Here is a 26,116-nt window from a genome sequence, read left to right on the forward strand (position 1 = left end):
GTTACTTTCTGGATACTTTCCCAGTTGAACTGCTTTTTGTGTTTTCATGAGGTGGGAGGAGTTTAATTTAGAATAGGCAGGGCTGCCTGCCCTCTGTTTTGGAATAGCAGCCGCTCTCAGTTTGGAAATAGTAACTGCTGTCTGTTTTTTCCTCTTACATTTCTTCTTGTTTATCTTGAGCTAGTCACTAGTCTTTTTGCAGTGTGTCTCTTGTGTGCTCAGCTCTCTGGATAACTTTGTTTGGATGGGGCTGAGCTGCTGCCTCTGACGTACATTGTACTGTGGTGCTGTAAGTGGTTGCTAACTGTGTTGAGTGACTGCCTTTCTCAGACAAACTGAGTTGTATCTCCTAACTAGAAAGCAGTTTCAGTCTGACCCACACTCCATCTTAGAATTTCACCAGTTCCACAGAGAGGAAGCTCTATACAAATTCACCTCCATGGGAATTGGGGATTATGTGTGTGTCACAATCGGTGGTGGAGCACCCTGGGGATTCAGACTGCAAGGTGGCAAAGAGCACAAGCAGCCTTTACAGGTCTCAAAGGTAAGCAGAACAATTTAATTGAGATGCACACCATGTTCACCAAAGGCAGAATATTTCAAAGTAACGTCCTGGAATGCCTTCAATATAGTTGCTGGAATTAGTTAATAATTTTAAGACTGTGTACATTTATCATTTGCTCTTCTTAAAATCTATGGGATTCACAGAATGAAAATAAATTATGTATTATTCTTTTGGAAGTTTTTTTTTGCAAAGGCTTTCAAAATGCAACTGTGAGCCACTTTTCAGCATTCAATGATGATCTGATCCTGAATCCTGGTAGTGAACACAAAATCATATATTTCAAAATTCTTCCGATAAGGCAACTGATCATGAAAGTCTGATAGTGACCATGGTAAAATTATCTTACTTCATCTCAGAAAGAATTCTCTTGCACTGAAACAATGAAAGTAGATTACTCCTAAAAGTTAACTGTGAGATGAAAATAGTATTATCAGCTATAATCCTAAAGGAACTTCCTGTTACATCTGATTGTAGAAGAGATTATAGTCTGCGGGTTGTTCTTTTATTTTTTACTGTAGGTGAATGAATATTGAATCTTACACTGGGCAACTGCAGGGATCTGCTTTTGATTAAACCACACCAGTTAAGTAGCATGAAAAGTATTACCGGACATTAATTGACAGCACATAATTCAACTTCAGGGGAAAATTCCTGCATTCAAGAGGGCGGGAGTAGTATTTATGTTCATTAGTCTATATTTAAACTTTTACTTAAGAGTAAACTTTCCGTTCACAAGTGGCAGCAGAATACTGTGCAAAACTTAATCTACCCTATAAGATAATGCATCACAGATGGTCAAAAAATAATGCACTAAATGGCTGTTTCTATTGGATTGTATTTAAGATTTGAAGTGCTATATTATTGATAAATAATATTTTACTATATTAATTTATAATTTTTTTTGAAAATTCCTGTTCTTGCCAGGCTTGAACAGTACCAGTCATGTAAAACATATGGTTTGCTGTACTGTGTGCTTGTCCATTATTTGAAAGATACAATCATAAAAATGAAAATTTACTTGATTTTAACCCAGCATGATTATTGGTGCTGTTGTACATGTTTTACTCCGTTGCTTTTGTATGAGATAAAGTATAGTGAAATGCTTTATGCTTTACAATTTGTTAATAAAGAACTTGAAATTCTAGTATTTCTATCTTTAAGCTATCTTTTGTGCTTGAATTACTGTTAAATCAGGAGGAAACATTAATAAATATCTTATTTTAATTTTGTAGCCTATAAGTGTTACTTTAGATTTAATCATGAACTCTTATTATTCAATGCCAGTGTGATAAATAAGGCATCATTGTCTTTTTTATAAGAAATCTGGTTTAATAGACTAACTAGTAATGAAAAAAAATTGGAAATAATGACCAAACTACACAGTCGAGAAAGTGAGAACCGAAGAACAGTTCAGAAAGTCTGACACCTAGTGAATCTTCTGTGCAGTTGCAAAATTTAAAAAACCCTGCAGAGTGAGAGACCAATTAAACCAGATGTCTGGGCTATATTATTGTATAACGAGAACTTCATGAGTGCACAGCAGGGTTTAGTACTCTTCAAAACAACTTTCAATTTACAAAACTGGGAGAAAAGTAAAAGAAAGAATGTAAATATCACCATCTTCATCAGAATGTATTTGGTTGGTAATTTTATAAATGTTTATAAGTGCAGTGTTAAACACATTAAAACACATAATTCAAATACACCATTGTCTCATTTACACACATTTACACACACATCACCATGACGAAAGTGACACATAATACTTCATAATGCCCCAAACTAGAAAACTGCTTTGCCAAATACATTCTCATCAAAACTTTGACCTTATAAGTAATTGTGTGAGGTGTTAGACAAATGATTCAACTGTAAGCATTTATGCAGGATATTTTAAAAATGTTTGCCGACTGTAAAAGCTATTCTAATTATTAATAGGCCATTTATTCTATACATTTTACAAAAAAATATATACTTTCTAGTTGAATTTGGATGCAGTTACCCAAGTTGAAGTTAGGTACAGAGCACAAGACCCTCAAAAGTATATTCTCATACTATTTCAATATTGTACCAGTTGAGGTGCAAAGAAATATTAGCCCGGTATCTGATAAATCTGCCTCTCAGCCTTATGTTGGGATTTCTGTACGCCTTGTAAGGATCAGAATTTTTCTCCATCCTTCTCAAGGCTGGAAACTTTGTGATATTTGTCACAATTCATTGTCATTTTTTATAAATAGTTCCCATCATTGTGATTAAATAATTATTGGGGGTGGGGGGGGTTATGGGGGAGAGGTGGTGGCGTACCGGTGTTGTCACTAGATTAGTTACTAGGTTAGACACTAAACTACAGACCCAGGGTAATTGTCTGGGGACCCGGGTTTGAATCTGACCATGACAGCTGGTGGAATTCGAATTCAATAAAAATCAGGAATTACAAGTCTAATGATAACCAGTAAGCAATTGCCTAATTGTTGTAAAAACCCATGTGGTTCACTAATTTGCTTTAGGGGCAGGAAGGAAATTTGCTGTCCTTACCTGGTCTGGCCTACATGTGACTGCAGATCCTACTGTGGTTGACTCTTAAATTCCCTCTGAAATGGCCTAGGAAGCCACTCAGTTGTATCAAACTGCTACAAAGCCTAAAAGGAATGAAACTGGATGGACCACTTGGCATCAACTCAGGCACCGGAAACAACAAGGGCAAACTCAGCCTGTCAACCTGCAAAGTCCTCCTTACTAACATCTGGGGGCTTGTGCTAAAATTGGGAGAGCTGTCCCACAGACTAGTCAAGTAATAGCCTGACATAGTCATACCCACGGATTCATACCTTTCGGACAATGTCCCAGACAACACCATTACCATCCCTGGGTATGTCCTGTCCCACCGGCAATACAGACCCAGCAGAGGTGGTGGCACAATGGTATACAGTAGGGAAGGAGATGCTAGGAGTCCTCAACATTGACTCCAGACCCCATGAAGTCTCATGGCATCAGGTCAAACATGGGCAAGGAAACCTCCTGCTGATTACAGTTCTCTCAATTTTAGCACAAGTCCCAAGATGTTAGGAAGGGGGACTTTGCAGGGTCGGCAGGCCTGAGTTTGCCATTATCGTTTCCAGTGCCTAGCTCAATGCCGGGTGGTCTGACCGGTTCCATTCCTTACAGACATTTTAGCAGTTTGATGCAACTGAGTGGCTTGCTAGGCCATTTCAGGCGGCATTTAAGAGTCAACAACATTGCTGAAGGCCTGGAGTCACATGTAGGCCAGAGCGGGTAAGGACGGCAAATTTCCTTCCCTAAAAGACAATGGTGAACCAGATGGATTTTTACAAGGATTGACAATGGTTTCATGGTCATTATTAGGCTTTTAATTCCACATTTTTTTATTGAATTCAGATTTCACCATCTGCCATGGTCCCAGGTCCATATATCACACATGGGACTGACCAGGCCCATTTCAAAAGGGAACCAAAGAGACTTAACTTGCTTCTGTTAAGTTCACCTTGCTAGCAGAGTCAATGAGTCTGCCTAGACAATAGCTTCCCAACACCAGATCCTCAATATGGGTGGTACCTATTTCAACAACTAATAACTAGGACATAATCAGTCCTGAAATCAAAGCCTGTTCCAGGCACTGGATAAACATCCCTTTTGAGGTCATTAAGGAGAAGGAAGATGACATGACTCAAGTGACCATTTTGAAATCTCAGTATGTTTTTGAGAACTGAGAAAGAGTCAGCATGCTGTTTTAACATCCAACTAGTGAGGCACCAAGAAGCAACTCCCTCCGGGCAGAATAGCAGCCTGCTCATCAAGCCTGTGTATGCTGGAAGATTACCTACCATCGCATATAGAACTAACTCAGCCTCTGCGTACCTACATCATCTTGCGGTATCAGCACCAGCTGAATCAGTCCTTCCCCGGGTTTTGATTGTGAAAATAAACCAACCTTCTGAATTAATCCGAACTGGAGTTTGCTGTGGATGATTAATAAATTGGGTCACAAAAACTGAGGGATCGGGAAAACATGCCACCACGTATTTTGAAAAGGAAATTCAAAACACCATCTGCTTACAGACAGGTGGTAGGAGGAAATAGGTACCTATTTCAGCTGGTGCCTGTCTCCCTCATGACCATAACAATTAGCATGTGCAAAGGTTAAGAGGTGGCTGCCAGGGATGCCTGAATATCACCACCAATAATATGGCATTGAATAGATTTCAGCTGCCCCGCAGACTCAGTATTGCCTTATGTAATTGCACCTTTTTTGTCCGTTTCACAATCAAAAAACGGGACCAAATGAGTCCCATTTTTTTGCCCCTTCTGAGAGCTATGCTGTAATTAGAAATTTCAACTGGAATCTCCTCTTTAAGAAAAACTGTTGGTCGATCAAAACATGGAAATACTTCCCTATCCCTTAAAAAGTGCTTTTTATGAATGTGACTCCTGACCTCCAACTTCAACAGATGGTAACCCCATGGTGCTGACATCTTAAAACAGGCTTTCTGCTGATTGTCTTTCATAGTTATGGCAAGATATTGACAGAGCCCTGTAGAAATTTTCCCCCAGGGCTATATAAGGGATGCTGCAAAACTGAATCCATTTGGTTGACATTAGGAAAAAGAAGGGAAGTATAACTCTATAGTAGGTTTATTATAGATAATCAAACAGTGGAAAGGAGATACAGGAAGAAATGTGTGGAAACATTAGAAAACAAATAAAGGCATATCAGGGGCACTTGCTCTTGTATGTTCATCACAGAAATGTTAGATTGTCTTGTCGACTTGCATAGACAACAGTTCAGTTGTAACAGGTTGAAAGGAAACAGCTAATGACACGCTTACTTGGCATAGCCATTTGGTACAGGGTATTTCTGGATTCCCTTCCCTACACAGTTCTCTTTAAAACTGACCTGTTCTTCCTGACTCATATCCCCGACAAGTGATGGAGGTTACATTAAGGAGATGAATTTCTGCAGAGGTTCTCCCACTTCCCTCAGAAATGCTACAGAAACCGTTAAGCCCTTTAATTATTGTATCCTGATCGGGGTATTTTAAATCCCAAAACAGTTCACAGAAGCTGCAGCATGGGTGGTTCTGTCATCAAAGAGAAAGTTGTGATTTTCCTGTCGCAGCCAGGTCAGGCCAGACCAGCACACTCCCAGGAAACAGGCGCTTCCTATATATGTAGGGACTCACAACAATCTCTCGATTACTTCTTATTCTATGGGAATCTTGAAGACCCTTATACCAGGTTCCCTTCGCTGCACAGCCAATGGTTATAGTCAGAACAAAAGGAGGCAAAGGACTGAGAACTTCCTCTCACACCTTATTAAAATGAGAATGTTTGGCCTGCATCTACAACAGAAACAGGCCCACTAATATCACTGGGAAAGCCCAAGGGAATTCCAGCAGGACACCAATAAAGAGGAAACCTGATGTCCTAGCTCTCTTTCCTCTTCTTTCAGCCAGAGGAACATCAATTTCCCAAGACAGTGCAGTTGAAAATCTACCTCATTTAGTCACCAGTTTTCAATGATAGTGTTTTATTTCTTTTTCAAATTTTTTTTAGTTCTGTTTTCTTAATCAAGCCTGATTAACAAGGCCTGTATTGTTGGCACAGCAATACTGCAAACATGGGAATTTAAGGGAGAGAATAAGGCAAACACTAAGGCATAAGAGGAACTATAACTATAAAAAAAAAGAGCACACAGGTCTGACAATACAGATTTCAGCTGGAGACCAAAGCATCAAAATGGCAGAGTGCCAAATATCAGTGAGCGAGAAAGATAGCAAGAGAGAGAAGACGTTGGGCAGAATTTTGCCCTTGTCAGGCGGGCTCAGCAGGAGCGATCACGAAGCCGACCGCTACCTGTCATCGGGCTGAGACCGTGATTTCACACTGACGGGCCAATTAAGGCCCGCCCAGCACGAAACGCTGCCTGTGTGGGGGGTGGGGGTGGGGGGAGGAGGGGAAGCTGGGCACTTTGCACATGCACGCAGGAAAAGCTCCCTGAGGCACAGAGCTGACTCAGGGAGCGGAAGATTTAAAAAAATAAAAATAATTTTAAAATGTTAAAAAACATGCCCCCTCACGTGACTCTGTCACAAGAGCAGGGACATGTTATGAATGAAATTTAAACATTTTTATTTCATTTTTATTGCTGTTGGAAACTTCATCCCGTCCATAGATGAGGTTTCCTAAAAAATCCAAAGGCCGCTTGACCTTTTCGCCTGCCCTTCAACCGGAAGGTTGGACAGGCAGCAAAAAATTGAGCTTAATTATTACTTTAATGGCATTAATAGGCCTTTTAATTGTCAGCTGGCACACTGCTGAATCCCGCGCATGCCAGCCAACTGAAGTATCGCGCGAGTGCACGATGACGTCAGGATGCTCACCTGAGGTCATCGCATGTCATTTTACACTCGTTTGGGTCAGCGCATGCCCGCCTGATGAGTGAAAAATTCTGGCCATTGTATCCTGTGATAGACTGACCACAGCTTCCCCAGCCCCCAGGACACAGTTTTGTAGGCAAGGGATTTGGAAATTCGGACCAAGGCGTGTCAGGTCCACTGCCCATGGAGGCAGCCAATTAAGGTATGTAAAAGGCCAATTAACCTTAAATTATTTACAGCAAAGCAATCATGCAGAGGGCTTGTGGGTCCTGTACTGCATCAGGAACCCAGCAGTGCACCAGAGCTGGCCTCACAGCAGGAGATTCGAGGGTCAGAAGCATTCTTGTAGATGGATAACCCCTCTACACTGATGGCCATAGCAGCTGTGGTCTATCATTTTTATTAATCAAACTGAAACCTTTTAACAGCGCTTCCACATTGAGATGCCCTCACACTTACTATCTGCCTCAGCAGTGCCCAGATCTCCCAGTTGGGCTGCAGCCCGTCCAGTGCTGCGGGTGCTCCATTGGGCCTCCTACATCTGTATCCCACACATCATCATTAATTGGCCAGCTTCTGTTGGATCACACCACGGGGTGCACCTCTAACATGAACGAGGTCGGGGTCCGCAAATGGTCTCGATGCCTGACAATCTGTAAAGTGGAGGCAATTCCACCCACGGTGAGAAAGGAATTCCTCCACCTTAATACAGTACTTGCAGGATGAAGCTTTTGTGTGGCTTCCACAAAAATAAGTTCTGCATTGTAGGCCTCATGTCCATCTCCTTCCTTAGGCTGAACTCAACAATGTATAATCCCAGTATTCTCCGAAGCATAGATTTAGGCCTCATTGTGACTAACGTGAAAATTGCTATGTTTTATTTTATATGATATCAGACATTTGGAGTAATTTGATTTGAAAATGGCTTCAGCCATCTATGACTTTGGGACCATTTCATTGCTTTATGGCAGTGTTGGATGTAACCCACTGCATGCAGTCAATTGGAAACAACTGGGCAGAATTTTACCAACTTCCAGGAGGTGGGAATGGAGGCAGGGGGTAGCCGGTAGAATCACGGGAAGCCATGCGGAATGACTTCCTGACCATGTCCTGCTGTAGGGGAATTTTACCAACGGCGGGGTCGGACTATTGACCACCCCAAGGAGGTGGGCAGCCAATTTAAATATGTGAAGGCCTTACTAAAGGTCATTTTACCATGCCATCAGCAGTTTGCTGATGGTGGATTGATTCCCATCACATGAGGAGGCTGCCAGTTAAGCCTACCTCAGCAAGGGCCACTGCTCCTGGGGGTGCTGCTGAGGTTCCTGAGTTGCCAGCCCTGTGCTTGGACTCTTGGGGACAGACTGCAATCCTGAATAGGGCAGAAACCCCAGCAGCAGCTACTTACTGGCTGCTGCCCTTAAAATTAGGAGAGAAAGCCTGCTGGTCACCCGTGGGTGCCAACAACATGCATTTCCTGTCAATGTCGGGCCAATGATTCATAAATGTATTTTCTTGTTATTTTAAGTGATTTTGTTCAGAAATTAATGAAGACAAAATTTCCTTCATGATTGGAACAGTTCATAACAATGCTGTCACTGGATTGACAGATGGAGACACTGACTGTTCTAATCTCTCTCATTATTGAGCCATTAAGGCAAATCTAGAGAGAAAATGATGAGAATCCAGACACCAATAGATCACCTTATAAGGTGTAAGATCCAGTAGACTCTCAGTCCATCTGTTTGTTTATGCTGAGGGAATGGTAGTAACAGAAAAGACATTCCATGGTATAAATCATGGCTTCATGTTTGCCAAGATATCTGAACTCTGGGTGAACTGCAATTCCTACTATCTATCTACAGCATCTCTTCTTGAAGGTCTACCAAAAGTCTGACAAGGTGTTTCACCCAAAAATCCCTGCACTTATCACATTTGAAGAAACATTGGGGGTGATATTGATCTTCACCAGTTGCACATGACAGGCTCGCCCCTCAGCAGTCAGTTTTACACTGTACACAATTTTCTTCTTCACTGACTTCAATGGAAAAGGAAGTCAGGCGTAGTGTAACACCGGCTGCTAATTCACTATGTGCCCTGTTTACTCTACTGGCGAAGACAATTTTCACTCCCACATTCAAGGAAAAGGTATTTTAGATCTTTGGGGGATATGCCTCTTTTTATTGCCATTCTGTACTTCCCTGCCTTCTTAATTTTTTCAATTCATAAGTAAATATAACCAGAAAACTTTAACCTGTTATGGCATTACTTTCCACTTTCTGGAAGGGACAGGGGTAGGTGATGAGCATCCTCTCGCATCCAGTGAATGGATGCACAGAGTTAAAGATTAATTGTAAATCTGGACATGATCATTTCAAATGCAGATTTCAGATTGAAGGAGACTCAGTGATGGATTGGATATGACAGAGAACACCTCTGGATCTAGCAAATCACTGTCAACTATATCACACCTTCATATCAGACCACTTTCTCCAAGATTTGCATCATTCACCCACAACAGTGTGGAGGTTTCCTTCCAACACTGCAGAAGGACAGTGTCAGGTATTGGGGAGAAAAGGATGTGAGTTAGAAAGGGACTACAGCACTGCATTAGGAGAGAGTGAGATTAAAGAAATCCAATACCGTTCACCAGCATGCTTTGAGAAAACAGGTCAAGTTGGACAGCAAAGGCATGTGGGGGTGTTGATGGGCTTTTTAGCAACAACTATTTGCCAGCACAACAACTGGAAAATTGTAACTACAACAGCCATTTAAAGAGAAAAAAAAAGAGGTTTAGCGTGTTAGCTGTTAAGTCTGTTCATAAAGTTAGAAACTTGTGAAGGTGTTAGCATTATAAGCATCTCTTGTCTGCTGGGTAAGATAATTATACCTCCAAACTCATTATATAGAATGTATGCATTAAGATACGAATTAGGGCAAATATCTTTTGAGCATTGAATGGCACTTCAGATGGCAACACTATGAGTGGATAATTGTGCAAAATGTACAGAAAAACCAAATGTGAGGAAAGCTGAGCCTCCAGTTAAGTTGGACTCTCTGAGTGATTTGTGCCGCCAGTGCTATTGGTAGAGGGAAGATTATTCACCATTGTATCTGAGGCACGGATGATGAGGTTCTAAAGGAGAGAGACTCATAGACATCTACAGCACAGAAGGAGGCCATTCAGCCCATCTTGCCCACACTGGTCAACAAAGATCTGACGACACTAATCCCATTTTCCAGCGCTTGGCCCATAGCCCTGGAGGCTATGGCAATGCAAGTAAATATCTAAATGCTTCTTAAATGTTTTGAGAGTTTCTGATTCAACCACCCTTTCAGGCAGTGAGTTCCAGACCCTGACCAACCTCTGGGTGAAAAAATTTCTCCTCAACTCCCCTCGTATCCTTCTAGCTCTTACCTTAAATCTATGCCCCCCTGGTTAATGACCCCTCTACTATTGGAAAAAGTGTCTTCCTATCCACCCTATCTATGCCCCTCATCATCTTATACACCTCTGTCAGGTCTCCTCTCAACCATTGTTGCTCCAAGGAAAACAACCCCAGCCTGTCCAATCTTTCCTCATAGCTCAGAACCTCCACCCCAGGCAGCATCCTGGTAAATCTCCTCTGCACCCTCTCCAGTGTAATCACATCCTTCCTATAATGTGGTAACCAGAACTGCACGCAGTACTCCAGTTGTGGCCTAACTAGCATTTTATATAGTCCCAGCATAACTTCCCTGCTCTTGTATTCTATGCCTCAGCTAATAAAAGCAAATATCCATATGCCTTCTTAGCCACCTTATCTACTTGCCCTGCTACCTTCAGGGATCTATGGATATGTACATCAAGGTCCCTCTGATCTTCAGTACTTTCAAGGGTTCTACCATTCATCGTAATCCTTTGCCTTGTTAGCCCTCCTCAAGTGCATTACCTCACACTTTTCCGGGTTGAATTCCATTTGCCACTGCTCTGCCCACCTGACCAGTCCATTGATATCCTCCTGCAGTTTACGGCTATCCTCCTAACTATTTACCACCCTACCAATTTTCATGTAATCTGCAAACTTCTTGATCATACCCCTTACATTTAAGTCCTAATCATTTATGTACACCACAAACAGTAAGGGCCCCAGCACCAAGCCCTGCGTAACCCCACTGGAATCAGACTTCTAGTCACAGAAACATTCCTCCACCATCACCCTCTGCTTCCTGCCTCTCAACCAATTTTGGATCCAATGTGCCACTTTGTATTATAGTAATACCCTAAAGGAATTGGCCATGAAGATACTAGATGCACTGGTTGTAATTTTCCAAAATTTCTGAGATTCTGGAAATTCGTACCAGATTAGAAAACAGTAAATGTAACCCCTCTATTCAAGAAAGGATGGAGACAGAAAGCAGGTGACTACAGGCTAGTTAGCCTAACATCTGCCATACAGAAAATACTAGAATCTATTATTAAGGATGTTATAGTAGGACACTTAGAAAATATTAATGTAATCAGACAGTCAATGTTGTTTTATAAAAGGGAAATCATGTCTCACTAATTTATTAAAATTCTTTGAGAAAGTAACAGGTAACATGGATAAAGGGGAACCTGTAGATGTGGTGTACTTGGATTTCCAAAAGATTACTACAGAAAATAAGAGTTCATGGTGTAGCAGTAATGTATTATCATGAGTGGAGGATTGGTTAGCTAACAGGAAGCAGAGTAGGGATTAAATGGGTCATTTTTGGGTTGGCAAACTGTAACTAATGGGGTGCCACAGGAATCAGTGCTCAGGTCTCAACTATTTACAATCTATATTAATGACTTGGATGAAGGGACCCAATGTATGATTGCTAAACTTGCTGATGACACAGAGGTAGGTAGGAAAGTAAATTGTGAGGAGGACATAGAGAATCTGCAAAGAGTTTTAGGTGGGTTAAGTGAATGGGCAAAAAATTGGCAGGTGAAGTAGAATGTGAGAAGTTGTTCACTTTGGAAGGAAGAATAGAAAAGGAGTAAGCTATTTAAATGGAGACAGATTGCAGAACTTTGCAGTACAGAGGGTTCTTGATGTCCTGGTACATGAATAAAAATGCAGAGTATTACTTAAACAGAGAACAACTGCAGCATTCTGAGGTGCAGAGGGATCTAGGTGTTCTAGTGCATAAGTCAAAAAAAGTTACTTTGCTGGTACAGCAAGTCATTAAGAAGGCTAATGGAATGCTATCCTTTATTACAAGAGGAATTGAACATAAAAGTAAGGATGTTATGCTCCAGTTATACAGGGCATTGGTGAGACCACATCTCAAATGCTGTGTGTTGTTTTGGTCTCCTTATTTAAGGAAGGATGTAAATGTGTTGGAGACAGTTCAGAGGAGGTTTACTAGATTGATACCTGGCAAGAGCGGGTTGTCTTATGAGGAAAGGTTGGACAGACTGGGCTTGTTTTCACTGGAGATTAGAAGAGTGAGGGGTGATTTGATTGAAGTATACAAGATCCTGAACGGCCGTGACAAGGTGGACGTGGAAAGGATGTTTCCTCATCTGGGCGAGTCCAGGACTAGCGGACACTGTTCAAAATTAGGCATTGCCTCTTTAGGACAGAGATGAGGAGAATTTTTTTCTCTCAGAGGGTTGTATGACTTTGGAATTCTCTGCCTCAGAAGGCAGTGAAGGCAGGGTCATTGAATATTTTCAAGGCAGAAATAGATATATTCTTGTTAGGCAAGGGGATCAAAGTTGTTTTTTTAACTTATTCATGGGATGTGGGCTTCGCTGGCTGGGCCAGCATTTATTGCCCGTCCCTAGTTGCCCTTGAGAAGGTGGTGGTGAGCTGCCTTCTTGAACTGCTGCAGTCCATGTGGTGTAGGTACACCCACAGTGGTGTTAGGAAGGGAGTTCCAAGATTTTGACCCAGTGACAGTGAAGGAACGGTGATATATTTCCAGGTCAGCATGGGAAGTGACTTGGAGGGAAATTTCCAGGTGGTGGTGTTCCCATCTATCTGCTGCTCTTGTCCTTCTAGATGATAGTGGTCATGGGTTTGGAAGGTGCTGTCGAAGGAGCCTTGGTGAATTCCTGCAATGCATCTTGTAGATGGTACACACTGCTGCTACTGTGCGTTGCTGGTGGGGGGATTGAATGTTTGTGAATGTGGTGCCAATCAAGCGGACTGCTTTGAACTGACGGTGTCAAGCTTCTTGAGTGTTATGGGAGCTGCACTCATCCAGGCAAGTGAGGAGTATTCCAACACACACCTGACATGTGCCTTGTAGATGGTGGACAGACTTTGGGGAGTCAGGAGGTGAGTTATTCAGTGCAAGATTCCTAGCCTCTGACCTGCTCTTGTAGCCACAATATTTTTATGGCTATTCCAGTTCAGTTTCTGGTCAATGGTAACCCCCAGGATGTTGTTGTTGGGGGATTCAGTAATGGTAATGCCATTGAACAGCAACGGGCGATGGATGGATTTTCTCTTTTTGGAGATGGTCATTGCCTGGCACTTGTGTGGCGTGAATGTTACTTGTCACTTGTCAGCCCAAACCTGGATATTGTCTAGGTCTTGCTGCATTTGGATGTGGACTGCTTCAGTACCTGAGGAGTCACGAATGGTGCTGAACATTGTGCAATCATCAATGAACATTCCCACTTCTGACCTTATGGTGGAAGGAAGGTCAATGATGAATCAAATGAAGATGGTTGGGCCGAGGACACTACCCTGAGGAACTCCTGCAGTGATGTCCTGGAGCTGAGATGACTGACCTCCAACAACCACAACCATCTTCCTTTGTGCTAGGTATGATTCCAACCAGCGGAAAGTTTTCCCCTGATTCCCATTGACTTCAGTTTTGCTAGGGCTCCTCTCAGTCAAATGCTGTTTTGATGTCAAGGGCAGTCACTCACCTCACCTCGAGAGTTCAGCAGTTTTGTCCATGTTTGAACCAAGGCTGCATTGAGGTCAGAAGCCGAGTGGCCCTGGTGGAACCCAAACTGAGCATCAGTGAGCAGGTTATTTATAAGCAAGTGCTGCTTGATAGCACTGTTGATGACCCCTTCCATCATTTTACTGATGATCGAGAGTAGGCTGATGGGGCGGTAATTGGCCGGGTGGATTTGTACTGCTTTTTGTGGACAGGACATACCTGGGCAATTTTCCACATAGCTGGGTAGATGCCGGTGTTGTAGCTGTACTGGAATAGCTTGGCTAGGGGCACAGCAAGTGCTGGAGCACAAGTCTTTAGTACTATTGCCGGAATGTTGTCAGAGCACATAGCCTTTGCAGTATCCAATGCCTTCAGCCATTTCTTGATATCATGTGGAGTGAATCAAATTGGCTGAAGACGGACCTCTGTGATGCTGGGGACCTCCGGAGGAGGCTGAGATGGATCAGCAACTCGGGACTTCTGGCTGAAGGTTGTAGTAAATGCCTTATCTTTTGCACTGATGTGCTGGGCTCCTCCATCATTGAGGATGGAATATTTGTGGAACCTCCCCCACCAGTGAGTTGTTTAATTGTCCACCACCATTCACGACTGGATGTGGCAGGACTGCAGAGCTTTGATCTGATTCATTGGTTGTGGGATTGCTTAGCCCTTTCTATCACTTGCTGCTTATGCTGTTCGGCATGCAAGTAGTCCTGTGTTATAGCTTCACCAGGTTGACACCTCATTTTTATGTATGCCTGGTGTTGCTCCTGCACTCTTCATTGAACCAGGGTTAATCCCCTGGTTTGATGGTAATGGTAGGGTGGGGGAAATGCCAGGCCATGAAGTTACAGATTGTGTTCGAGTACGATTTTGTTGCTGCTGATGGCCCACAGTGCCTCATGGATGCCCAGTCTTGAGTTGCTAGATCTGTTCGAAATCTATCCCATTTAGCACAGTGGTAGTGCCACGACACGATGGAGGGTATCCTCAATGTGAAGGCGGGACTTCGTGTCCACAATGACTGTGTGGCTGTCCCTCCTACTGATACTGTCATGGATAGATGAATCTGCAGCAGACAGATTGGTGAGGATAAGATATAGTACGTTTTTCCCTCTTGTTGGTTCCCTCACCACCTGCCACAGACCCGCTTTAGGAGCTATGTCATTTAGGGCTCGGCCAGCTCGGTCAGTAGTGGTGCTACCGAGCTGCTCTTGGTGATGGACATTGAAGTCCCCCACCCAGAGTACATTCTATGCCCTTGCCACCCTCAATGCTTCCTCCAAGTGGTGTTTAACGTGGAGGAGTACTGATTCATCAGCTGAGGGAGGGCGGTATGTGGTAATCAGCAGGAGGTTTCCTTGCCCATGTTTGACCTGATGCCATGAGACTTCATGGGTTCCAGAGTAGATGTTGAGGACTCCCAGGGCAACTCCCTCCCGACTGTATACCACTGTGCCCCATCTCTGCTGGGCCTGTCCTGCCGATAAGAACGAGATGAGGAGAATTTTTTTTTTTGATTGTTGTCAGTCTTTGGAATTCTCATCCGCAGAAAACAGTGGAGGCAGGGTCAATGAATATTTTTCAGGCTGAGTTAGCCTATTTAATTTTTGATTGACAAGGGAATCAAAGATTATAGGGGGTTAGACAGGAAAGTGGAGTTGAGGCCACAATCAGATCAGCCATGATCTTATCAAATGGCAGAGAAAGCTCGAGGTACCCAATGGCCTACTCCTGCTCCAAATTCTCATGCTCGTATGTTCATAATGCTGGAAATATGCAGCAGGCCTGGCAGCAACAGTAAAGAGGGAAACAGAGTTATTAGGCAAAATTTTATGTCCTGCAGGTGGTGCTCACCGGACCCAATCAGGGGTAAAATCGTGCGCGATGATGTCGGGCGAGCACCTGATGTCATCGCACGCTCGCATGATATTTCACTCGAGTGCCTGCTGATAATTAAACAGGCAACTAAGCCCATTAACGGCGCAATTTTCTCAGATTTTTCATGGCATGTCCAACTTTACAGTTGGCGGATGGGCAAATCAGCCAGGTGGCCTTTAAATTTTTCAACAAACCTCATACAAGAGCGGGAAGAAATCTCCATTATGAAATAAAATTAAAATAAATATGTGTACAGCATTTTTATGAGGCATATTTTCAGGTGCTTGATTGTAGTGCATGGACATTTTTTACAGCTTTTTAAACCTTTATTTCATCATTTGAAGGTCTGCAGCTCCCTGAGGCAGCTGTCTGCTTTCAGGGGGCTCTCTCGCAGTGCTCACCTGCACCCGCAGTGACGTCATCGCCCACCCTCTTCCCACCCCCACCTGGCTTTTCAGCACGTGTTTCATACTGGCTGGCTGTTAATTGGCCAGCCAGCGTGAAATCGCAGCCGGGGGCTGATTGAGGTCGGCGGTCTGTTTCCCAGCCGCTCCAGGGCCCGCTGATCGCGCCCGCTTTCCAAAGGTAAAATTCAAGCCAATATTTTGTCAGAATTTCATCAGTGACTTTGTTGTATCTTTCTGTTCTGCAATGGGAAAGAGAAATGAACTATGGAATAGTACATAAGAACATAACCTAAGAAATATGAGCAAAAATAGACTATACAGCCTATTGACCTGCTCTGCCATTCAATATGATCATGGCTGATCTTCAGCCTCAATTCCACTTTCCCACCTCCATATCCTTTGAGAGACCAAAAATCTGTCTCTCTGGGCCTTAAATATATTCCATGATGAAGCATTCACAACCTTCTAGTGTATAGAATTCCAAAGATTCACAACCCTATGGATGAAGAAATTTCTCCTCATCTCAGTCTTAAATAATTGACCCATTATCCTGAGACTGTGTTCTAGATTTCTCAGCCAAGGGAAACAACATCTCAGTGTCTACCCTTTCAAGCCCCTTCAGAGTCATGTATATTCTAATGGGATCACCTCTCATCCTTATAAACTCCAGAGAATATATGTCCAATTTACTCAACATCTCATCATAGACACTCTCTTACCCCAGGAATCAATCTCGTGAACCTTTGCTGTACCGCCTGCAAGATAAATATATCCTTCCTTAGACATGGAGACTAAAACTCTGCACAGTAGTCGAGGTGTGGTCTCACGAAAGCAGTATAGAATCCTTACTCTTGTACTCCAATCCTTTGCAATAAAAGTCAAGATGCCATTTGTCTCCCAATTGCTTGTTGTACCTGCATGCTAACTTTCCGTGTTCCTTGTAGTGTACACCCAAGTCCTTGTAAACGCCAACATTTACAAGATTCATGCCTTTCATTAGCTTTTACAAGTTCCACAAAGTCGGATCACTATTAACAGCTTTTATCCTGAAAAATCTTCTCATATTCTTTTTGAGACTGCAGAGATCAAATTTCATGATCATATTCATGGAAAATCCCTATCAACTCTGTGATATGTATCAAATTAAACCACACATTTTATCTAGCAATTTTCTACCTAGCACATCTGTGTCCGTGGGGACTGGAAAGTTGTGTAACCACCTCATTTTGACTGGCCCCCAGTGCAAATTTATCGTACAGTGATCTCCTTATGAGCTTTATGCTCATGTTATTCATTCACGCTCATTCTGTGGGGGGAGTCTAATTATGTCTGTATTTAGCATGATTAGAGCCACTAGCAGCTCCACTTACATTCCCAATATTTGGTTAGTACTCATGATCAGTGATATTTTCTTCTGGTACAAAAGGGCATCATAGGGCAGTTGGTTAAAGTCCCAATTTAATGGGATAGAAAGGAACAATTTGATCTAAAAAAAATAACCATATGGGTCCAAATATTCATGAGATGGCACATCTCAGCTTAAGTGCCAAGATGAACCTTCTCTAGACCTGTGCCACTGTTATCACCAAAGTTTCTTGGGTTGGGAGAGGTTTCACATTTTAAGTGGGTTTAAAGCACTTTGGGATGTTCCTCTAGTTGAAGAGTCCTGAGCTGGGGTGGTGGCAGTTCCCCACCTAGAAAATAACTACATGCCTTGGACCTAGTTCCTCTTCTGTTCTGGAAACCACATGAATAGTACAGTCAGTGGCAGGCATGATTCTTGACACACTTTTCCTCCTTCCTTTCTATGGGTATCATTCCGCACAATCAGTCACTATCATACACCTGCCCACAGATGTATGGAACAAATGGCTGATATGTCATATGGCACAGCCTATAGGTTATCTCCTTTGCTCCTGACCAGGAATCATACATGCTACTGCCCAATTGCTGCATTTCCCAAAGTACACTGGGAAGAAGAGGAAGAGGGAAAACAGCAGTAACAAAGCAACAGGCTACCTAGCAACACTTTGTGGCATGCATCCTTGGACAAAAATACTTGGAAAATTGTACTAATGGGCGGCAGCTATCTTAATGTTTGCTTTCTTCTTTGCTGTCTGTTCCCAGACTTGCATGTAGTATGCAGTGCTTTACAAAGTGTACCTTCTGCCAGCCAGGTTTCAATGCAATTCTCTGGGTGGGGGAGCCGGGGTGGTGGTGGGGGGGGGGGGGGGGGGACGGCAGGGTTGTAGGAAGGGTGCCCTGAAGTGCCAGACAGAGCAATGTTGTCAAACTTGTCTCATGCAAAGGTCCATCCACCTCAACTGCTATCAAACAGAATTTTTGATTAGTGCAGTCCTTAGCTCCTCAGCCACAGATTCTATATTTATTTGATTTGCATTTTTCTTTTGGCAACCAATGTGTTGTTTAATTAAGCCTTCATTAAACCCCTTGTAAAATTCTAGTTTTAAAGTAGTGTTTATAAAATCTTGATACAGCCTCTATTTTTGTCCCCATATGGCTACTTGAAAGTAAATGGTCATATATCTTTTACTTTTCACATGCAATACCCACCTTGCATACTGGCCCCCTGCCACAACAAGCTCCACTTCTAGGCTTAATATGGGTGGAGAGTCCAGCTGCAGATTTCAACCATTTTTCAACCTATCATGAGACCCTTGTGAAGCTGGTGTTCATCAAAAGTGGCAGGCATAATGACCAAGGAACTCTGTAAAATTCTCCCATTGGACTAGTTATAAAACCAACGTGAAGCTAGTCAGTAATAAAAAAAATTTGCAATACAAAGTAAGTCCATCAGCAGTTGAAAAGAGAAGACTGATTAATGTTTCACGGAGAGATCGAGAACAGAAAAGGGAAGGTAAACAAGTCTCTTGATTGAACCAACCAATACAAAGGGATGGGGGGGTGGGGGGTGGCAGGAGGAGTAACAGATACAGGTCATGGGTTAAATGCACTTAAAGAAGAATCTAATAGGTTTAATGGCCTGTGAGTGAATTTAACAACTTGCGAACTGAACTTTCATCGTGTTTCTACTGAAAAAGTTTGTGTTTCTTAAAGATTCAATCAATTTCCCTGTACTTTAGCAAAGTCAGTTTATTAAGAACTCCAACAGCATCTGCATGTTGAGTTCATGAGGAGTGTAATTCGTACTAAATGCAGCAATGGGTTGGATTTTTTGGTGGCATTGGAACACTGACATCAGGCACATATGGGGATTTTGAGCCTGCTCATGTCGACAGTGCACCCACAGGCACAACCTTTCAGGAGGTGACCTCCTAACTGGCTACTTCCGTGCCTGCTGTGCTATGAGGGACTCCTGATGCTGCAGACCCAATCAGAGGGAGTACTTTTCTGGTGACATTAAACCAATTCCCTGCCTATCCTCCTAAGTAGACATAAAAAATCCCATGGCACAGTTTTGAAGAAGAGCAGGCGAGTTCTCCCTGATGACTTGGCCAATATTTGTCCCTCAGTTAACATCGCTAAAACAGATTACCTGGTCATTATTGTATTGTTGTTTGTGGGACCTTGTTGTGGGCAAATTAGCTGTCACGTACGAACATACAAAATAGAAGCAGAAGTAAGCCATTCGGCCCCTTGAGCCTATTCCACCAATCAATAAGGTCATAGCTGATCTGTTTGTGTTTCAAATTCCACGTTCCCAACTACCCCGATAGCTTTTGATTCCCTTGCCTAACAAGAATCTATCTACTTCTGCCATAAAAATATTCAGTGACCACTCTTGTACCGCCTTCTGAGGCAGAGTTCCAAAGTTACACAACCGTCTGAGAGAAAAAAATTCTCCTCATCTCTGTCCTAAAAGGGCAACACCTAATTTTAAAACAGTGCCCCCTAGTTCTGGACTCACCCACAAGAGGAAACATCCTTTTCATATCCACCTTGTCAAGAGCATTCAGGACCTTATATACTTCAACTAAGTCACCCCTCACGCTTCTAAACTCCAATGGAACAAGCCCAGCTGTCCAACCTATCCTTATAAGACAGCCCACTCATTCCAGATATCAATCCAGCAAACCTCCTCTGAACTGCCTCCATTGCACTTACATCCTTCCTTAAATAAGGAGACCAAAACTGCACACAGTATTCGAGATGTGGTCTCACCAATGCCCTGTATAACTGAAGCATAACATCCTTACTTTTATATTCAATTCCTCTCATAATAAAGAATAGCATTCCATTAGCCTTCTTAATCACTTGCTGTACCTGCATACTAACTTTTTGTGACTCATGTGTTAGAACACCTAGATCCCTCTGCACCTCAGAATGCTGCAGTCATTCTTGTTTAAGTAATACACTGCTTTTTTATTCTTCCTGCCAAAGTGAACAACTTCACATTTTCCCACATTATACTCCATCTGCCAGATTTTTTTCCCTCTCACTAAACCTATCCATATCTGTTTTTTCCTACATTACTACAATTCAAAAGTATTTCAGTGGCTATAAAGTACTTTGGGACGGCCTGAGATTTTGAAAAGCGTGATATAAATGTAAATTATTTCTTTAATAATGATTTACATTGTAAGAGTCTTATTGAATACATGTTTTTGAAAATTAAATAGCTAAATAGATTAAATCATAACATCTTATAGAAAGGGACCTGCTTCTGTAGATACACCAAGGCAGAAAGTGCTCCCTAGACTTTGCTCCATCATATACAAGTCTCAAATCCTTTCCATAAAGATGGCAGTTTGATTTCAATTTTATCTCCTTTGGGCAAAAGGATTATTATATGATATCCAAATTTGGAAAATGAGGAAGGATTTGGTGGCAAATATTGGATTTACAGTTGACTGAAAGAAAACATTAAACCTGTACATCAACAGCAATAGCACCTTACCAGTGTCTTTGTACCATTCTGAGCTATCAGAATTTTAGTTTAACAATTTCTATTTCTTTAGTTTGTCTGTATTTCTTCTCATCTTTCACCTTCATGCTGGGTAAGGTAAGTTGAAATAGCAATTACACCTTTTATTATTCGTCATGGAATGTGGGCGTCGCTGACTAGATCAACATTTATTGCCCGTTCCTAATTGCCCTTGAAAAGATGGTGCCTGCTCGAACCGCTGCAGTCTATGTAGCGTAGGTACATCCACAGTGCTGTTAGGGAGGGAGTTCCAGAATTTTGACCCAGCGACAGTGAAGGAACGGCGATATATTTCCAAGTCAGATTGGTGAGTGGCTTAGAGGGGAAGGTCCAGGTGGTGGTGTTCCCATCTATCTGCTGCCCTTGTCCCTCTAGATGGTAGTGGTCATGGGTTTGGAAGGTGCTATCTAAAGAGGGTTAGTTAGTTCCTGCAGTGCATTCTGTAGATGGTATGCACTGCTGCCACTGTGTGTTGGTGGAGGGAGTGAATGTTTGTGGATGGGGTGCCGATCAAGCGGGCTGCTTTGTCTTGGACGGTTTCAAGCTTCTTGAGTGTTGTTGGAGCTGCAATCAACCAGGCAAATGAACAATATTCTATCACACTCCTGACTTGTGCCTTGTAGATGATGGACAGGCTTTGGGGAGTCAGGAAGTGAGTTACTCACTGCAGGATTCCTAGCCTCTGACCTGTTCTTGTAGCCACAATATTTATATGGCTAATACAGTTCAGTTGTTGGTCAATGGTAACCCCTAGGATGTTGACAATGGGGGGATTCAGCAATGAATTCACCTTCCAAACCCACAACCACTACCATTGAGAAGGACAAGGGCAGCAGATAGATGGTAACACTACAACCTGGAAGTTCCCCTCCAAGCCACTCACCAACCTGACTTGGAAATATATCGCCGTTCTTTCACCGTCGCTGGGTCAAAATCCTGGAACTCCCTCCCTAACAGCATTGTGGGTGTACCTACACCACATGGACTGCAGCAGTTTGAGAAGCTAGCTCACTACCACCTTCTCAAGAGCAATTAGAGATGGGCAATAGGTGCTGGCCCAGACCGTGAAGCCACATCCCAAGAACGAATAAAAAAAGTGTAATTGCTATTTCAACTTATTTTACCCAGCTTGAAGGTGAAAGGTGAGAAGAAATACAAGCAAACAAATAAAGAGATAGAAATTGTTAAACCAAAAATACTGATAGCATAGAATGGTGCAAAGACATTGGTAAGGTGGGAGGATTCAGTGATGGTAATGCCATTGAATGTCATGGGGCGATGTTAAAATTCTGTCTTGTTGAAGATGGTCATTGCTTGGCACTTGTGTGGCATGAATGTTATTCGTCACTTGTCAGCCTAAGCCTGAATATTGTCCAGGTCTTGCTGCATTTGGACATGAACTGCTTCAGTCTCTGAGGAGTTGCGAATGGTGCTGAACATTGTGCAATCATCAGGGAACATCCCCACTTCTGACCTTATGATGGAAGGAAGGCTATTGATGAAGCAGCTGAAGATGGTTGGGCCGAGGACACTATCCTGAGGAACTCCTGCAGTGATGTCTTGGAATTGAGATGATTGACCTCCAACAACCACAACCATCTTCCTTTGTGCTAGGTATGACTCCACCCAGCAGAGAGTTTCTCCCCCGATTCCCATTGACTACAGTTTTGCTAGGGATCCTTGATGCCAGTCTCAGTCAAATGCTGCCTTGATATCAAGGCAGTCAGTCTCATCTCACCTCTGGAGTTCAGTTCTTTTGTCCATGTTTGAACCAAGGCTGTAATGAGGTCAGGAGCTGAGCGGCCCTGGCAGAACCCAAACTGAGCGTTAGTGAGCAGCTTGTTGCTAAGCAAATGCCGCTTGTTAGCACTGTTGATGACCCCTTCCATTACTTTATTAATGATGGAGGGTAGACCGATGGGACAGTAATTGGCCAGGTTGGAGTTGTCCTGCTTTCTGAGGACAGGACATACCCAGGCAACTTTCCACATAGCCGGATAGATGCCAGTGTTGTAGCTGTACTGGAACAGCTAGGCTAGGTGTGTGGCAAGTGCTGGCGCATACGTCTTCAGTACTTTTGCCGGAATATTGTCAGGGCCCATAGCCTTTGCAGTATCCAGTGCCTTCAGCCATTTTTTGATATTACATGGAATGAATCGAAGTGGCTGAAGACTTGTATCTGTGATGCTGGGGATCTCCGGAGGAGGCCGAGATAGATGATCCACTCAGCCCTTCTGGCTGAAGATTGTTGAAATTGCTTTAGCCTTATCTTTTGCACTGATGTGCTGGGTTACCCAATCATTGAGGATGGGGATATTATATAATTCCAGCGAGTTGTTTAATTGTTCACCACCAATCATGACTGAATGTGGCAGGACTAAGTACAAATGAATCAAACAAGTCTAGAATGGTGCAGCCCAAATGTTCAAAATGCTGAATCTGAAATATATGTACATATAGTAGGTAGAGAAGATACTGAAATAATCTGACCTAGCAACCACTTCACTGTTAACACTACTACTGTGACATTCTGCCTTCTGTTTAGTTTGCAGACAGACTACCTTCAGTATAACTAGTTCTATTTATTTAGTATTAAGTAACACAATTCTCTTTGGTGCTTGGATTCTTTCTGTGGTGAGCATCTACAGACATGAAAATGAGAACAAGTTTATTTCAACAGCAGGGATTGATTCCCTTATATGGAAGTTGCTTCTAACTGTGTGCTTCTCCAAAGAACTGGCTGCAAACTAAGAATTATTATCTTATGACTCACAAAACAATGGCACAAGTCCATAGTGCCAGTGTAAAACAATATTTTTATAGAGTGCTTCAGCCTTATAATCCCAAAGATCAACAATTAAAAAGCTTTAACCTAACACAAGCAATCAAATAGCCTCCTTAATGCTTTGCATTAACTGAGTTTAACATAAAACATCACAGACATGCTGAAAACCTCACTGTATTCTAACTTTGCCATCTCCGGAAACTAAGATAAAATAATAAGCAGCTGACAGAGAATTAAAAGGCAGTAATTCAATAAAAATCAATAAAGCTTTTAAACACTTTTTGGATGACAACAGATTCCTGAAATTAAATTACATAATTATGAAATACAAACTTGAATTACATGTAAAATGTATAATTTGTCGTTATTTCTCCCCTCAAATTTGTCTTCCTTTTAAAGTTTTCTTTTACTAACGTCCCTTACATGTTCAGTGTGGTAGAGGTGACATCAGATTAGTGATTAGGTCATTAAGACAACAGTGAAGTTAGAGCTACATGTTTAGTGTTGATTCTTGCTTGCAACTAATGCATCATAAGGGAGCTCATGGGCACTCAGCCCCTCAATTTCACCCAGTAAAAAAAATGCAGGTAAACCATGAGCAGCACAAGCAATTTCCAACAGTTCAATTCAAGCAAGCACACTGGCCACAAAATTCAATTCTGTGGCACCTTTGCTACAAGTGCCGTTTTGACTCCAAAGTGGTGTCCACAGCACGACTTACAACTCTTGTGCAAGTGATTTTGTGACAGGCCTTTAAGGGATATCAGCATGATCACACTAGAAGGGAGGTATGTCATGTGATCCAGTTTTAGTTTTACGTTTGCTTTGAGCAGAGCACACACACAGCTCTGATGTCTTCAAGCAGTACACCTATGTTTAACTGTTCTCATGCGCCTGGTCTTCAGAAATGAACGATTTTGAGCGATTGGTGTCTTGTGTCTTGTACAGTAAATAAGCCAAGGTATAATATCACTATAATAACACAATAGTGATACCAGTGTCCAACTTGGTGACAGCATTAGCTCTGGCACAGGGAGAGTGTGCTGGAAATATGCAGAGTTGGCAGATGATGACATCAATCAGTTTGTAATGCTGCTTTGATGTCAGGGATGCTATTTTGGAGTTTAACACCCCAGCTAATGCTCTTTCTCAAAATTGCATTCAGCAGCAGGAAGGATCACCTGCCAGGTCTATTAAAAAGGGATCATCAACCGCTTTCAGGTTAGTTGATGATTGATTTATTACTGGCTGTTGCTGAGTTTGTAGAAATGTTTGGTGGTTTGTACAACTATTTAAAATGGGCGGTGATGTGGCAAGTCCTGAAGAACTTTTACACAAGTAAAATATTGCAAATACTGTAAGTCTGAAATGAAAACAGAAAATGCTGAAAATGCTCAGCAAGTCAGACAGCATCTGTGGAGAGAAAAACAATGATGACCTTTCTTCAGGAGTGAACACGTGAGGATTGCATACTTAATCATGATCAAGGTGTCCTTGACTGCCTGCATTACGATTTGAGATATGTCAAAAATAAGAGATTCCACTCTCTCAACTTCCAGCTGGCATGTGACCATTCACATTGTATTATTCAGGTCAATGGTTAATATCTTTGCAACAATCATATTGTTTTCATTCTGTGCAGTTTTCTGTACCACCTCCAATTGAACTGCCATGACAAACCAGAGGGTGACTTTTGGGTGACAAGAGCTTTCCATTGACCACAAGGTACATGGGCAGAATTTTGTCCTCATCAGGTGGGAAGGCCTGGGAGTGGTTGCGAAGCCGGCTGCCACCGGCGATCAGGCCCCGACCGCGGTTTCATGCTGGTTGGTCAATTAACAGCCAGACAGCATGAAATGTGCGCTGCCGGGGTGGGGGTGGGAGGAGGGCGAGCGGTGAGGTTCGCACAAGTGTGCGGGTACGCACAGTAAAAGCTCCCTGAGGCGCAGAGTTGCCTCAGGGAGCTGAAGATTTTAACAATAGAAATAAAGATATCTAAAATAATGAATACATGTCTCCTCATGTGAGCAGGGACATGTTAAATATGAGTGTTAAAAGTTTTTTTTTAAATCATTGGTCGAAACGTCATCCCGCCTGTGGATAAGGTTTCGCCAAAAATACAAAGGCCACTTGGCCTTTTGTCCACCCTAAACCTAAACGGTTGGACAGGCAGCGAAAAATTCAAATAAATTAATTGATTAAGGGCCTTAATAGGCCACCTAATTGTCGTTCGAGTGCACAGTGACGTCGGGACACACACCCAATATC

General features: G+C 42.6%; 1 protein-coding gene across 3 annotated transcripts in view; it reads left to right on the top strand.

Annotated features, from left to right (window-relative positions):
* The first annotated feature begins 226 nt into the window (after positions 1-226).
* The window catches only part of LOC144681530 (synaptopodin-2-like), a 156,017-nt gene continuing 130,127 nt past the window's right edge, over positions 227-26,116 (top strand). Inside the window, exon 1 of one of the 3 annotated variants that reach the window (XM_078543189.1) lies at positions 227-544. In XM_078543189.1, the coding sequence (XP_078399315.1) occupies positions 440-544 (105 nt within the window). In that variant the 5' untranslated portion in view covers positions 227-439. The remainder of the gene's footprint in view (positions 545-26,116) is intronic. The other 2 variants (XM_078543197.1, XM_078543180.1) reach the window with 2 other exon arrangements.

This window comes from Cetorhinus maximus, chromosome 1, assembly GCF_964194155.1.
Source record: "Cetorhinus maximus chromosome 1, sCetMax3.hap1.1, whole genome shotgun sequence".
NCBI classification, from domain to species: Eukaryota; Metazoa; Chordata; class Chondrichthyes; order Lamniformes; family Cetorhinidae; genus Cetorhinus; species Cetorhinus maximus.